The sequence below is a fragment of the Geotrypetes seraphini genome, chromosome 2 (assembly GCF_902459505.1).
Source record: "Geotrypetes seraphini chromosome 2, aGeoSer1.1, whole genome shotgun sequence".
NCBI classification, from domain to species: Eukaryota; Metazoa; Chordata; class Amphibia; order Gymnophiona; family Dermophiidae; genus Geotrypetes; species Geotrypetes seraphini.
Genome location: NC_047085.1, coordinates 496,554,096 through 496,571,037, shown reverse-complemented (window position 1 = coordinate 496,571,037; position 16,942 = coordinate 496,554,096). Strand labels below are relative to the sequence as shown.

Below are 16,942 nucleotides of genomic sequence, written 5' to 3'. Positions count from 1 at the left end.
TTTGAGGCAAAGGTTATGGACTATCCCAAGGCAGTTGGCAGATCATTATATTTCCATATCTTCTGTTCGCTGCCTGATATTAGATTCTAGAGGTATCACAGATCAGCAAAGTGGTGTAATCATCTTTTTCCCCCCCCTCTACCTTTGACTAATATGCAGGATTAAAGCTTATATACTTTCTGAGGATTTTCAGTTAATGATTCAGGTGCCGATTCTGCCCAACTGGATTATCTCGATCCACCATTATTTGGGGTTTCCTGTCTAGAGAATAATACAGGGACAAAGTTTGTCCCCACCCTTGCCCCTTCCCCTCCCTCATGTACTCTGTCCTCATTTATACTGAACCTTTATGATTTTGTATTTAAATCTTTTTATTAAAGTATAAAAAGGGACAATATTCTGTACAACTGTTTATAAATCACAAACAGTCTTCCATTTTGATCTAGTTTTGGTACAAAGTTCCCAAAGAATCAGTTGCCTATGTTTTTTTACATCATCTGGGAAAGTAATTGGATTGTCTTTCAGACATAGGTGTAGAAGAGAACCTAAAGTGTGTAGTAAATGAACAGGAAAATAAATGTCTAAATGTTGGCAATGATCCTTGATGCCAACATCGATGGATGAATCTGTTGCAGTAACAGTAAGATGCAACTGGGCACTTGATGGAAGGACATTGCAGATTTTATTTTAAATCCTTTAAAACAGTGTTCTTCAACCTTTTGACACCTATAGACCGTTGGAAATAAAATAATTATTTTGTGGACTGGCACCGGTCTGTGGATCGGCAGTTGAAGAGCAGTGGGCTAAGTCGTGGCCAAACCCCCCGCCCATTTGCACCCCAGACCCCACCCCCATAATAGTACTAATTGTAACCATTTTTCCATTCATTTTTCATATATACACACAATATAATTGTATTAACACCACATAATGGTTAACCACAAAATTAAACTACACAAAGCACGCTGTATGCTTTTCAATATTCATTCCTACCAGAACACAGATAAATATGGGACCAAAATCTAAAAATACTAATATATACAAACAAACCCTAAGATGCAAGACTCTGCTTGCAGTACAACTCCAGAGAAATAGAAACAAATGTATTTCTTCCTGAACAGACATCAGATGTAAATCAATCACTAAATTAAAAAATAAAATCATTCTCCCTACCGTTGTTGTCTCCCTCCCTCCATGCTGTGCCTTGCCTTCTGGCCTGCCCCCCAGTGTTATCTTCGGGCCGGGTCCCTCTTCCTCAGTGCTGCAGTGCACAAAGCCGTGGGTGGAGGCTCCTCGCGTGTCCCGCACCCCATCTGGAAGACTTCCCTCCGAGGTGACGACATCAGAAAGAAGGATTCCGGTTCAGGCGCAGGACGCGTGTAGGAGCCTCTGCCCACGGCTTTGTGCACTGCAGCACAGAGGAAGAGGGAGCCGGCCCGAAGTCAACCCTGCATCGATCGTACTGTGGACCGGCGGCTGAAGAACACTGAATGGGGCCCGATGCACGTGCCGGCCCTGTGGACCGTCGGGAAATATCTGCGGACCAGCACTGGTCCACGGACCGGCGGTTGAAGAACACTGCTTTAAAGGACAACAACTGGTGCAAGACTGGTTTTAGGCACTGTCTAATTTGAACACATGGGGAAAAATTCTTTAAAATTTGCCAAAATGCAACGCACTAAATTTCGTTATGGAATACTAGCGTAAGTTGGAATTTACTTACTAACATTTAGTCATATAAAGGATGACTGTATTCTGTAATCTATGCACATGAATGTTTAACACTCTTATGGTTCTTCCTCCTGTGCATGCTCCTTGTCTTTACATCCTAAGCAGCTTATGCACTCGCATTTTAGAATATGTTGAGTGTATTAGAGAATGACACAGGGAAAAAATTTGTCCCTGTCTCTGCCCTGTCCCCACAATCCCATCCCCATTCCTATCCCGTCCCCGCAAGCTTAGTCCCAGTTCCCACGAGCTCAGTCTCCACCCCATGCCCCCAAACCATTTGATCCCATCTGCACAACTCTCAAATAGTTTTATACTGAACTTATTTTATTAAAGTATGTTTAAATCAAGTTTTATTTTTGATTTGATGAATCGCTTATTCAAATTTACTAAGCGAGTTACAATAGAATAAAATAAACACTCATTTGGACATACTATTTAAAATTTAAATATAATGGGTTAGACCAACAAACTTACAAACAAATTGATACACAAGGAATGAAGGAATAAAGTTACAAATTAATGCTTTAAAGTAGAAAAAAGAACCATGAATGGAAAGAACATAGGGGATGGAGGAGTATAATCCTGGAGGGTAACTACTTCACAATTTAAATATGATTTAAAGATTAAAAGCATCTTTAAAAAGAAAGCTTTTTAAGTTATTTTTAAAACGACTGAGATCATTTTCCTCTCTTATATATTGAGGCAAAGTATTCCAGAGTTGCGGGGCCATCAATGAAAGCATATCATGGCGTCTGGTTCCGATGACTTTCAAAGAAGGGACTACTATGAGCTTTTGGGCTGTAGATCGGAGAGAGCGTGGTGTATTGTAAGGAATAAGCATTCTATTAATAAATTGTGGTTCGTTGGTGGACAGAGTTTTAAATACTAAGAGTAATATTTTAAAGGTGATGCGGTGATTAATTGGAAGCCAGTGTGAGTTGATTAAAAAAGGAGTAGCGTGATCATATTTTTTACCATTATGAATAAGTTTTAACGGCTGTTTTGAATTATTTGAAGATGCCTCTTTTCTTTTTGTGTGATGTTAATTAATAATGAATTACAATAATCAAGTTTAGCGATAATAAGGGAGTGCATTAGCATATTTAATGAGTTTGACTCTAGAAACTTAGAGATTGAGCGAATCATGCGTAATCTATACAATCAGAATTTAACGGTATTACTTATGTGTTCATGATAGGAAAATTTGTCGGCTATAATGACACCGAGTATTTTTAAAGATGTTACTAAATCCAGATGAATGTTATCAAGGGTAACAGGAATACTCAAGCTAAATCCCTTTTTCCACGGGAAAAGTAAAGCTTTTGTTTTTTGTATATTTAGAGCTAGCATGTTGGAATTAAGCCAGTCATAAGAACTTAAGCATTGCCTCTGCCGAGTCAGACCATAGTTCCATCACGCCCAGCAGTCCGCTGCTGCGGCGGCCCCCCAGGTCAAGGACCTGTAGTGATCTATTACTCAAGGGCGTTTTGTATTATATAATAACCCTCTAATTATACCCCTGGATCCCCTTTCCCTTCAGGAACTCGTCCAATCCCTTTTTGAAACCCAAAATCTTACTCTGCTCAACCACCTCCTCTGGAAGCGCATTCCAGGTGTCCACCACCCTCTGGGCACCTTCCTAGCATTTGTTCTAAATCTATCTCCCCTCAATTTTTTTGAGTGCCCTCTAGTTTTTGTTGTCCCCGCCAGTCTGAAGAATCTGTCTCTCTCTACCTTCACCATACCCTTCATGATTGTCTCTAGTTTTTTGTTGATCTCAAGTATTTCCTCTGTATTTTCTGGATTTAGGGGATGTGAAAGTTGAATGTCATTAGCATATGCGTAAGTAGTAAAGCCTATCGATTGACATAGACTTAATAAGGGTGATAGAAAAATGTTAAACAATAATGGGGATAGAATGGATCCTTGGGGAATGCCATAATTAATAGTGTAAGGCTTTGATGTCGTGTTATTGAAACTAACTATGGATGATCGATTAGAAATAAAAGAGGTGAACCATTCTAGTATTTGATCACAGACACCTATAGATTTTAGTCTATCAAGATGTAGGGCATGATCGATGGTGTCGAATGCTGCTGACAGATCTAAAGAGAAGAGGATAATGAGCAACGGTTAATCAACAAGGTTACAAACATCAACTTCACAGTGTCCAACAAATGGACAGGTCAAAAAAAATTGTGTGAAGTACATGCTCAAAATTTAACATCCTGTAATCCCTCCCAATTCCTCCCCCCCCCCCACCCAATAGGAAACTACCTACAAGAGAGGAGTGCCTGGGACTATAGATATTTTATTGAAGTATATAAAGAAACAATTTTCTGTACAATAGTCATTTTATAAATCAAAGTTCTGACTGTCGAACAAGAGGATCTTCAGCTGGCAGGGCTTTGTTTATAAGTGTTTATCAACACAACTAATATACTACTTTATCCTAAAGCAAAAAAGAAAAGAAATAGATTAGAATTTTTTTTCTACCTTTGATGTCTGGTTTCTGCTTTCCTCATCTTCTCGTCATTCAGTTATTTCCATCCATCCACTGTCTGCCTTCTCTCTGCCTCTTCCATATGGTATCTGCTCTGTTACTGTGCCTCTCCCTTCCATCTCTCCCTCACCCCCCATTGGTCTGCCACCCATCTTCTGCCCTCCGCTCCCCCCATAGTCTGGCATCTCTGTCTTCTTCCCTTCCATCTTTCCATTCCTCCCTGGGTGGTTTTTAGCATCGCTCTCCTTTTCTCCACTCAGATCTGGTATCGGTCTCCCTAATCCAGCATGTGTCTTTTTTTCTTTATCCCCTCCTTCCATCCAGTATGTGCTCCCATCTCTCTCCTCCCCACTTCCCTTCAGCGTCTGTTCTATTCTCTCCCCTCCCCACTTCCCTTCAGTGTCTGTTACCCTCCCCACTTTCTTTCAGCATCTTCTCCCCTTTCTCTCCTACCCACTAACATGCAGCATCTTATCCCCTCTTTCTCCTACCCACCAACATGCAGCGTCTGCTCTTCCTTCCGCTCCCCCTCTCTCTCCTCTTCCTTCCAGTGTGTTCCCCTTTCTCTCTCCTACCCATTTCCATGTAGCGTCTGCTCCCCACTTTCTCTTAACCATTTCCCTTCAGCATCTGTTCCTCTCTCTCCTCCCCCTCTCCCCTTCCCTTCAGTGTCCTTCGTATGGTCCAGCAGCTCCCTCCCTCCTGATTGCCACGTCCAGGCATCTCCCTTCCCCTCACCTTCGCCAGCGATTTTCATTTTTTGGTCTCCGAGCTGCCTGAGCCTTTCATCAAGTCACATGCGGCTGCCTGAAACTTCTCCTCTGACGCAACATCCTGTTTCCAGTTGCTTCAGAGAGAAGTTTTAAGCAGCTGCATGAGACTTGTTTAAAGGCTCGTGCTGCTTGGAGACAAAACCACCAGGGGAGGGAGATGCCCGGATGGCGGGGATTGTGAGGAAGGAGGGAGGGGGCTTCTGAATTAGAGGGACAATGCCATGTTTGCAAGCATTGTACTAGCTTCTGATAAACCAGAGAATAAGATTTTATGTCAAATCTTTTTTTTATTGAAAAATATAAACATCAACCTGAGGTCTCACCTGATCCATCAAGTCCAATGAATATAACAAGAATATTAGAAACCTCAGAGGACAGTTATTTCATACTCTACACTTCTGGTAACATTTTTCTTTCAACAAGACAAAGAGGCACTTCTTAGGCTGTTTTTTAGGCTTAAAGACATGACCTTTATGGATTCTAAGATTTCCCAGATGTCTCAAGTTAACATAGTAAACATAGTAAATATCGGTAGATAAAGACCCGGATGGTCCATCCAGTCTGCCCAACCTTATCCTCTCTTTAAATCACTGAATTAATTAAAAATTTCCTTCTCCTTAGCTCCTTCTGGGCCAGAACCCAAAGCTCTGCCCAGTACTGTGCTTAGGTCCCATCTACTGAAGTCTCTGTCAAAGCTCACTCCAGCCCATCTAAATCATCGCAGCCGTCAAAGCCCTCCCCAGCCCATCCTCAGCCCATCCTCAGCCAAACGGCCATATACGGGATACAGACCGTTTAAGTCTGTCCAGTACCGGCCTTAGTTCTTCAATATTTACCGTTATTTTCCGATTCAAGATCCTCTGGATTTATCCCACGCTTTTTTGAACTCTTTCACCGTTTTCCTCTCCACCACCTCCCTCGGGAGCGCATTCCAGGCATCCGCCACCCTCTCCGTAAAGAATTTCTTTACATTACTCTTGAGTCTACCACCCCTCAACCTCAAATTATGCCCTCAGAGGCATTCCATCCCCTTTATCATTTTGGTCATTCTTCTTTGAACCTTTTCCAATTCTGCTACATCTTTTGAGATACTGCAACCAGAATCGAATGCAATACTCAAGGTCAGGTCGCACCATGGAGCAATACAGAAACATTTTATCTTGTTTCCCCCAAAATAAGCCCTAGCATGATTTTCAGGGTAGATCTTAATATAAGCCCTACCCCAAAAATAAGTCTTAGTCTCTGGATTTGCCGGAAGCAGCGCTTCCCCCCGCCCCCTGCCTCTGCTGCTGTTAACTCAGACCAGACGGAGAGGATTCCTACAATTGAGATAATCCGTACTTTCTTTGGGGGCCTAATTTCAGCTTAGATATTCTTATAAATATCTCGTACGAAGAGAGACTGAACAAATTGCAGCTCTATACTCTCGAGGAACGTAGGGAGAGGGGAGACATGATCGAAACATTTAAGTACCTCACGGGACGTGTCGGAAGATGATATTTTCTTTCTCAAGGGACCCTTGGCCACAAGAGGGCACCCGCTCAAACTCAGGGGCGGAAAATTTCATGGTGACACCAGAAAGTATTTCTTCACAGAGAGAGTGGTTGATCATTGGAACAAGCTTCCAGTGCAGGTGATCGAGGCAGACAGCGTGCCAGACTTTAAGAATAAATGGGATACCCATGTGGGATCCCTACGAGGGTCAAGATAAGGAAATTGGGTCATTAGGGCATAGACAGGGGGTGGGTAAGCAGAGTGGGCAGACTTGATGGGCTGTAGCCCTTTTCTGCCGTCATCTTCTATGTTTCTATGTTTATTCTTTTTTAAAAAAAATTTTATTGAAAAATAATGCAATTAAAAACATCTGACTTATACAGTTGTGTACAAAACAATACATTGTTCCATTATATAACTTATTTCATGATCTTTTTAGATCAACATTCATATAATTTTTTGATCCCTCTCAGTTACGGGTTTTTCTAGAGGGAAAGGGAGTAATACCTTCCAGTGCCTCCACAGTGACGTGGATCCTAATGAATAATGTAGAAGATGTAACACTACACTAATGTTTTTTTATAAAAATATAAGAATTGCCACTGCTGGGTCAGACCAGTGGTCCATCATGCCCAGCAAGTCCACTCACGCAGCGGCCCTCCAGTCAAAGACCAGCGCCCTAACTGAGACTAGACCTACCTGCGCACGTTCTTGTTCAGCAGGAACTTGTCTAACTTCATCTTGAGTCCCTGGAGGGTGTTTTCCCCTATGACAGATTCTGGAAGAGTGTTCCAGTTTTCTAGCACTCTCTGGGTGAAGAAGAACTTCCTTACGTTTGTATGGAATTTATCCCCTTTCAACTTTAGAGAGTGCCCTCTCGTTCTCCCTATCTTGGAGAAGGTGAACAACCTGTCCTTATCTACTAAGTCTATTCCCTTCAGTACCTTGAATGTTTCGATTATGTCCCCTCTCAATCTCCTCTGTTCGAGGGAGAAGAGGCCCAGTTTCTCTCTGTACGGCAGCTCCTCCAACCCTTTAACCATCTTATTCGCTCTTCTCTGGATCCTTTTCTTTATCCTTGTGAAATATCAGATCCCATGATAATGTGAATTCTTGTACAATCCCTCTGGAGGCTGAACTAGTGGGTAGCACATCTATTCCAGCCTTGGCTGCAGAACTTAAAAACAAAATCAACCCCCTCTGTGAGGTCACCTGTGCGGCCACTCCCCTTGAAGTTCAGTTTGTTTCTGCAGCCTTGCTGAGAACTTCTAGTTTTCCTCTGCATGCGATTTTATTTCTCAATTCCTAGTCTTTTATTTGCATAAATGCATAAAGCCATATTTTTGGGATGGTCATATCTTCAGCTTCACTTGACTGTAAAAGCTCATATTGCAAATCTTGGGAGTACCTCATGGTACATGTCTGCTGGTAAAGTTGTACACTCAGCTGACTTACCTACCAGCAGCAGTATGGAGCCAAACTGTGCCAAAAATTTTCATTCATGAATTTTTTTTGCCTACTTTGCTGATCTGTAGAAATGGAAGCATGTTTGCAAAAAACTTGACACAGAAACTTGCCCCAAGGTTGCCGTATATGAAAAAGGACATAGTGTTGCTTGAAAGGATCCAGGGAAGAGTGACAAAAATGGTTAAGGGACTGGAGGAGTTGCCGTACAATGAAAGGCTAGAGAAACTGGGCCTCTTCTTCCTTGAAAAGAGGGGACATGATTGAAACATTCAAGATATTGAAGGGAATAGATTTAGTAGAGAAAGAAAGATTGTTCACCCTCTCCAAGGTGGAGAGAACGAGAGGGCACTCTCTAAAGTTAAAAGGGGACAGATTCCGTACAAATGTAAGGAAGTTCTTCTTCACCCAGAGAGTGGTAGAAATCTGGAACACTCTTCCAGAGGCTGTTATAGGGGAAAGCACCCTCCAGTGAATCAAGAAAAAGTTAGATAAGTTCCTGCTGAACCAGAACGTATGCAGGTAAAGCTAGACTCAAATAGGGCACTGGTCTTTGACCGCCGCATGAGTGGACTACTGGGCATGATGAACCATTGGTCTGACTCAGCAGCGGCAATTCTTACATTCTTATGTTAAGTGTTGTACAAACTGCAAAATTTTAGACTCCTAGGTAGTTTCCTTCTGCTGCAGTGCTTAAGCAAAGTTGCCATTTTAGGTCACACGAGGCATGGGAGTGCTTATCTTTGAAGCTTTAATTCTCACCAAAGAAAGGTCGGGTCCAAATTGAAACAGGATAGCTTCTGTAGCAAAAAAAATGGTCTTTCAAATGATATAAAATAAAAACTACACTTTAGAGATATTTGAATCTGAAAAACAATGAAAATCTGCATAAATGCATAAAGCCATATTTTTGGGATGGTCATATCTTCAGCTTCACTTCACTGTAAAGGCTCATTGCAAATCTTGGGAGTACCTCATGGTACATGTCTGCTGGTAAAGTTGTACCCTCAGCTGACTTACCTACCAGCAGCAGTATGAGGCCAAACTGCCAAAAATTTTCATTTGTGAACTTTTTTACCTACTTTGCTGACCTGTAGAAATGGAAGCACATTCGCAAAAGATTTCCAACTTAGCACAGAAATTTGCCCCAAGGTGTTGTACCAAACTGCAAAATTTCAGACTCCTAGGTAGTTTCATTCTTCCGCAGTGCTTAAGCAAAGTTGGCATTTTAGGTCATGTGAGGCATGGGAGTGGATCAATTGCTTTTGTTCAACCAAGAAATTTTGCAGAGTTTCATTTGAGACCCTAGACAACACCCCTGTAAAATTTAGTTGGATTTCAAGGGGGTTGAGAGTGAGCTCCTGGTCCACTTGACATGGAATGACCCTATATCGTTTCGCTCAAAAACTGTGTAGCTGTTCAACCCTGAGGCAGGCTTTTCTATAAAGCCAACACACGGACCATGTCGGGTCTGTAAGATAGATTGGTTCTAATATACCATCCAATGAAAATATTGCATGATTTGAATTATAATAGTTGTTTGTAGCAAATGTACGGTTCCGTCTACAGTCTATCAGGCGGTGTTATGTAGTAGAAGCCCTTAGTTGCATCTTTACAATCATAGGACTTGTAGAGTGAATGGAGAAAATTACCATTGCAATTGAAGGTGACTGAGGTACTGTTAGCCTTTAGGAGGCTGTTGAAAGCATTGGGGGTTTTTAAGCAGACATTTTGGATGTAACATAAGAACATAAGAGGTTGCCTCCGCTGAGACAGACCATAGGTCCATCCTGCCCAGCGGTCCGCTCCCGCGGCGGCCCATCAGGCCCATTGCCTGATTAATGGTCCATACCTATCTATACCCCTCAATCCCTTTTTGTTCTAGGAATCTATCCAAGCCTTCTTTGAAGCCACTTAATGTTTTCTTGTCTACAACAGCCTCTGGAAGTGCGTTCCATGTATCCACCACCCTCTGAGTGAAGAAGAACTTCCTAGCGTTTGTTCTAAACCTGTCCCCTTTCAATTTCTCCGAGTGCCCCCTTGTACTTGTGGTGCCCCATAATTTGAAAAATCTGTCCCTGTCTACTTTTTCTATGCCCTTCAGGATCTTGAAAGTTTCTATCATGTCTCCTCTAAGTCTCCGCTTTTCCAGGGAGAAAAGTCCCAACTTCTTCAATCTGTCGGTATATGGGAGATTTTCCATTCCCTTTATCAGTTTAGTTGCTCTTCTTTGTACTCCCTCAAGTACCGCCATGTCTTTCTTGAGGTATGGCGACCAGTACTGGACACAGTACTCCAGATGTGGCCGCACCATTGCACGATACAGCGGCATGATGACTTCCTTCGTCCTGGTCGTAATACCCTTCTTAATGATACCCAACATTCTGTTTGCTTTCCTTGAGGCCGTGGCGCATTGAGCCGATGCCTTCAGTGTTGCGTCTACCATCACCCCCAGGTCTCTCTCCAGGTTACTGACCCCCTAGTGGTGTTCCCCCCATTTTGTATGTGAACATCGGGTTCTTTTTCCCCACGTGCATGACCTTGCATTTTCCTATGTTGAAGCTCATTTGCCATTTTTCGGCCCACTTTTCCAGCTGCGTTATATCCTTTTGGAGATCTTCGCAGTCTTCCCTGGTTTGAGCCCTGCTGTATAGTTTGGTGTCATCTGCAAATTTAATGACTTCACACTTGGTTCCCGTTTCTAGGTCATTTATGTAGATATTGAACCCAGTTATTACAGTTATTTCATAAGCTGGAATATGGACCGATGATAGGATTGCATTGGAATGTTAAGAACACACAATGATGTTGCCAAGAGTTTTTTTGTATGTTCTACTGTACTCTGCTTTGACGTGTGAATATGGCAGAGTTTAAATTAGGAACTGGAATGCAGTAACTGGACCCAAACATTGCATTAGTCAGCTCTGGTTAATGTTGCCGGGTTGGTGTCATTTTGTATTCAATGTTTGGCTGGGGTGGGGGAAGAAATATAGAGACATTTATTTTTGTACACTTCTCCCTCTGTATTCGCTGTAATAGGGGATTAACAGAACCGCAAATACAGAAAAACCGCAAATAACTTTTTCATATGTTATTCGCTGTTTTCTATTAAAAACCATCGTGAATATAGTGAAACCGCGAATAACATGGTGGGAGACCTGGCCTGTTCCTGAAGGAGAGGCAAAACATGGTGAAGAAAGTGTTGGGAATCGGCGATTTTCTCTGTAAACGCTTGGAATTAGCGATTTCTCTATACAAGTTGATGTAATTTGGGGGGAGGAGCCAGCAAACTAAAAACCGTGAATAATCGAAACTGCAAATACGGAGGGAGAAGTGTATATGCAAATAATGGTAAGATTGTGTGTGAATAGTGGAGGCAGGGCATAAGGAATTTTTGATGACGATGAGACGAGAAACCTTGCTGGAGGGTATACATTTTGTAGAAAAGAAAATAAATCAATAAGAGGCAGAGGTGGCTATCTGCCTTTGCGATAACCAGCTCTCTTTATTCCTGCTGCTAGACTGAATTCTAGGACCTCTGTGTATCATGCAAGTGAAAAGCGCTCACCTTCCTGCTTTCTTGTTTTAGGTGCCGGTGACCTTTGACGATGTTGCAGCATATTTCTCCGAAGAGGAGTGGAAAGACCTAGAAGAATGTCAGAAGGAGCTTTACAAGGACATGATGAAGGAGAACTATGTACCCTTCATTTCCCTGGGTAAGGACTGCTTTTCTTGCTAGCATTTAGTGTTTGCTTTCGTTCTGGATTTCTAGACCTGTCAAACAGCTTGGAGGCCAACTGGAAATTAAATGCAGTGGGTAGGATAGAATGGAGTACCTAGGACATGAGGATGGCTGATTGGGGCAGTTTTCCTATATTGTGTTACTGCTGTGTGCAAAAATGAAGGGATGCCTGGTCAAAATGTATGTTTGTGAATCCCTAAATGAACAGGTGCAGACACAGGGCTCTTCCTGATTACAAAATTAAACATAGCATCTTCCTGTAAACTTGAATGCATAATTTCTGCCTACTTGCTGATACTCAGGCCCAATAAGTTATCTTTTGAATGGAGGAAAACTATACAATAAAGTCTCATAAATAGTCACACTCTTGTATCCAAATTTTATAGTAAAATTCTTCTCAATTATTTATAAATACATCGTTTAACATATTTAGCATATTTCAACAATGGCCTCGGCGACTACCCTCGAACCTCATATTTCATGTATAGTTTGAGTTTTTGGTAGCAAGCCCCCTCATCGGTCAACCTTTATCTTAGCTTACAAACAATGCAACTTAATGCCATCAATAACGTATCTTAGACTGAATGGGACTCCACGTGAATTCGCGTTTCGCAAATGAGCTGTCTCAAGGAGTATCTCCATTTAGAGCATATCACCACATTCTCTGTGCTGTTGCAAAATTTTCACTGACATGGGAGTATTGTCTGCAGAAATCTGCTTGGTGGAGTTATCAGAAGAAAATGTTTCTATTGTCTCCTCATAATTCATAATCTAAAGCAGGGGTGTCCGACCTTTTGGCTTCCCTGGGCTGCATTGGCCGAAAAAAAAATTTTCTGGGGCCGCACAAAAGTGGCAGCAAGACAGAGGAGGGAGCCGGCAAGACAGTAAACCCCCGGGGGCGGCAGAGGAAAACACTGCATCGCCCTCGACCGGGGCTGCACAAAATACTTCACGGGGCCACAGGTTGGACACCCCTGATCTAAAGTATGAAAAAAAAGTTGATATGCTCAAAACCTTTTTAACAATGCTTTTAAACAAAAATGAAACTAATTGGCCATAACTACACAAAATACACTTTGGAGAAAAAGGGTGAAAAGTTCTGAGGGGCCTTTTTTTTTTTTTTTTTTTAACTAAAGTGCACTGAGCAGTTAACGGGCAATTAGTGCATATTAACTGCTGCTGTACAAGTGTGTCAATTATTTATGTGGTTGGCTTGGTGGTTGACGTGCGCTAATTTGCACGTTAACTCCATGTTTTAGGGGGCAGAAACAAGGCATATCATGAGAGTAGAACGGAAGTGGACCGCAAACAACTTATTGCACATGAACCTTCAGTTTTGTAGTTAGCACTGGTTCACTTAGTGCCGTTTCACTAATTGCAACCAGATTTATGTGTCCTAATGTTAGGGTTACAGAATTCCAGATTTCTCCAGACATGTCCTTCTTTTGAGGACATGTCCGGGGATCTCAACAGCTTTTCAAAACCCGGCACATTGTCTGGGTTTTGAAAAGAAGTCGAGGGCGGATGCCTTCCTGCCCGACGAACAGGCAGTGGGTACGGAGCTGGTGCATAAAGGGGCGGGGATAGGTGGGCCTGGGGGCAAGTCTAGGGGGGGGGGTCTAGATTTTACTAACGTAACTACCTAATGCAGTTTTTGGTGCGGTAGTTGCTGACGACATGTTGGGCATGTTCCCAACAATTTATCCTCGGCTTTTGCTTACCATTCAAAAAAATTCTCCAATTGTGATGGATCCGCAAAAACACATTTGTCAGCTTTGTAAGTTACAAGACACTTACATGGGAATTTAAGGAAGAAACTAGCTCCCACTGCAAGGCAAAGTGACCATAATTGAATTTCTGTTCTCAGTAGGGTGTGAAGTAATGTTTGATTTCTTGTTTTTTGTCTAACAGATGATGGACCCATGATTGAAAAAGAGAAGCACCATCTGAAATACAATGAGAAACTAGAACCTAATGAGCCATTGCCAGTAACGGTCCTGGAGAACACCTCCCAGTGCTCTGACATGGGCCAAGGCTGCCGAAGCCAGCACATTCTGAGCAGGCCACAGAGGATTGGGACTGCAGCCCGACTAGAAAACCCCGACTTCTACGAAGGGATCTTCAATCCACTTGCAAATTCTACAGTGTCCCAGAAAGCAGAGTCTGGAGAAAAGCTCTATCAGTGTAATGTATGTGGGAAAAGCTTTGGGAAGCGGGACAGTCTGAAACGTCACCAGCAAACTCATACTGGGGAAAGGCCGTACTCGTGCATAGAGTGTGGGAAGAGCTTTATCCAGAAGCAGCATTTGGTGACTCATCTGAGAACCCATACTGGGGAGAGACCTTACAAGTGTGGGGAATGTGGCAAGAGCTTAAGCACCAATGAAAGATTGAAAATCCATCAGAGAATCCACACAGGTGAAAGACCCTATAAGTGCGGGGACTGTGGGAAGAGCTTCCGGGCCCATCGGGTCCTTAAAGTCCACCAACAGATTCACTCAGGGGAAAGGATGCATAAGTGTGAGGAATGTGGGAAGCGCTTTAGGCATAAGCAGACCCTTATGGCCCACCAGAGGACTCACACAGGGGAGAGCACATATCATTGTGGAGAGTGTGGGGAAAGCTTTCGAACATTTAAGCATTTGAAGTTCCACCAGAAGCTACACAAGGGGGAGAAGCCCCATACATGTGGCGACTGCGGAAAGACCTTCAGGAAGCGGGAACACCTGAAGCGTCATCAGCAGATTCACACTGGAGAAAGGCCCTACAGATGTACTGAATGTGGAAAGGGCTTCATCCAAAAGCACCACCTGCTCAGGCACCAGCGAACCCATACAGGGGAGAGGCCCTTCACAGTTGTTATTGTGGAAGAGTTTGTCTATCCTGCGGCATCCTGCCGTGGAAATCCCCACATCTGTAGTGAGTGTGGAAAGAGCTTCACCACCTATGACCACCTGAAGAGACACCACAAGATCCACACTGGAGATAGGCCCAACAAGTGTGGAGACTGCGGCAGGAGCTTCAAAACTCAGAAGCTTCTGAAGGCCCACCAGCAGAGCCATGCAGAAGGGACAAACCCTGCAGCAGAAGACGTGGTGAAAAGTTTCAAACGGAGGAAATCCAATGCCGCAAAGAAGCATGCTGAGCAAGCACCAGAGAAGTCTTACGAGTGTGGGGAGTGCGGGAAGACATTCCGGATAATTAAACACCTAAAGCTCCACCTTCTTAGCCACACTGGGGAGAGGCCGTACAAATGCAATGAGTGTGGGAAGACCTTCAGGAAGCGTGACTGCCTTAAGCGACACCAGCAGATCCACACTGGTGAGAGGCCCTACACGTGTACTGACTGTGGGAAGGGCTTCATTCAAAAGCAGCACCTCATTAGACACCAGAGAACCCACACAGGCGAGAGGCCCTACATATGCAGTGAATGTGGGAAGACCTTCAGCACCTGTGAGCACTTGAAAATCCACAGCAGAACCCATACTGGGGAGAGACCCTATAAATGTGAGCAGTGTGGGCAGTGCTTCAGAAAACGGGAATATCTGAAATGTCATCAGCAAACTCACACTGGAGAGAGGCCATTCACGTGTTCAGAATGTGGCAAGAGCTTCATTCAAAAACACCATCTTATCGCACACCTTAGAACCCACACAGGAGAAAGACCTTATCAGTGCAATGACTGTGGGAAAACCTTTAGGCACAAGCAAAATCTGACAACACATGAGAAGACTCATAGAGGAAACGTGGGCATGTGAAGCGTAGTCGGGGTTTGGAGGAGGGGGGTGAAACAGGAGGAACTTGATGAGAAAAGCACACCTCTGATGTTTACAGCATCCAGCTTGAGAAGACGGAGCATGGAAACCATTCTGAGTGTGAGACCAGTCTTAACCACCCTCTAATGGGTACAGATGTAAAAATGAGCCACATTTGTTGTGCGACTGGTGAAATCTAAATTCTTAGCTTGCACTAGTTACAGTGGTGTACAGTGCCTCTATGTAAACACACGTATGAACGAAGTCTGTAAAAAGCACAGGTAGCAAGGGCACATCCTGAAACACCTTAAGAATTCACATGCATGAAAGTGAACAGATTTCAATGGGCTAGTTGGAGGGGAGGGGAGCAGTGAGGTTTTTAGAGAGAATAGCCATTAACAGAAGGGCAATGTGCACTGATGCTGAAGGCAGGCTTTGGTTCATGGAGAGCTTTAGTATAAAATGATTTGTGTATTTGACGAGAATGAGACTTGTCATTGAAGGGAGAAACTGGGTACAGGCACTGAGTAACCTTTCATAAACTCACCAAAGAAACATTGATAAAGAGAAGGATGAGTAGTAAGCATAAAACCAGGCACAGTCAGACATCTGCAGTAGAAGTGATGGAACAGCATAAAGACTTGAGATAGGCACGGCAGATATAGAATCTTGTTGCTGAAAGAAAATACTTTTAAGAGTTTGGAGGACGTAAATTGTAAAATAGCCTCTATAAACAGAATGGATAATTGAGGGAGCAGAAGCCGTGTGAGAGTATTTTGGAAGAGCCCTTGAGAGAGAAGCCTCTTAACACTGCACTGAAATTGGATTAATCTATAAGTATTACCTTCTCAAACGGATCACGTTAGAATATGATTTGGAGGCTGTGTTGGAATGTTAGCTGAGGGGTCACCCGGGTATGATTAGTCTAGATCAGTGGTTCCCAACCCTGTCCTGGAGGACCACCAGGCCAGTCGGATTTTCAGGCTAGCCCTAATAAATATGTACGAGAGAGATTTGCATATAATGGAAGCGATAGGCATGCAAATCTGCTCCATGCATATTCATTAGGGCAATCCTGAAAACCCGATTGGCCTGGTGGTCCTCCAGGACAGGGTTGGGAACCACTGGTCTAGATCAGGTTCTTAAACCTGTCCCGTGGGACTCCCAGCTAGTCGGGGTTTCAAGATATCCCTAATGAATATGCACGAGGCAGATTACATATAATAGAGGTGACATGATATCTTGCAAATCTGCCTCATGCACATTCATTAGGGATATCTTGAAAACTTGACTGACTGGAGGTCCTCCAGGCTAAGTTTAAGAACACCTGGTCTAGACTAGAGAATGACACGGGGACAAATTTTTTGCCGTCCCCGCAGGAACTCATTTTCCCGTCCTGCCCCCGTGAGGTCTTTTCCTGTCCCTGCCCCTGCCCCATTCTTGCAAGCTCTGTCCTCATGTGCACAAGCCTCAAACCCTT

General features: G+C 43.3%; 1 protein-coding gene across 2 annotated transcripts in view; it reads left to right on the top strand.

Moving 5' to 3' along the window:
- Positions 1 to 16,498, top strand: part of LOC117354434 (zinc finger protein 189-like) — a 31,960-nt gene extending 15,462 nt beyond the window's left edge. For both annotated transcript variants that reach the window (XM_033931968.1, XM_033931967.1), the window contains exons 2-3: positions 11,555 to 11,681; positions 13,619 to 16,498. In XM_033931968.1, coding sequence (XP_033787859.1) covers positions 11,555 to 11,681; positions 13,619 to 15,465 — 1,974 coding nt within the window. In that variant the 3' untranslated portion in view covers positions 15,466 to 16,498. The remainder of the gene's footprint in view (positions 1 to 11,554; positions 11,682 to 13,618) is intronic.
- Positions 16,499 to 16,942: the final 444 nt, after the last annotated feature.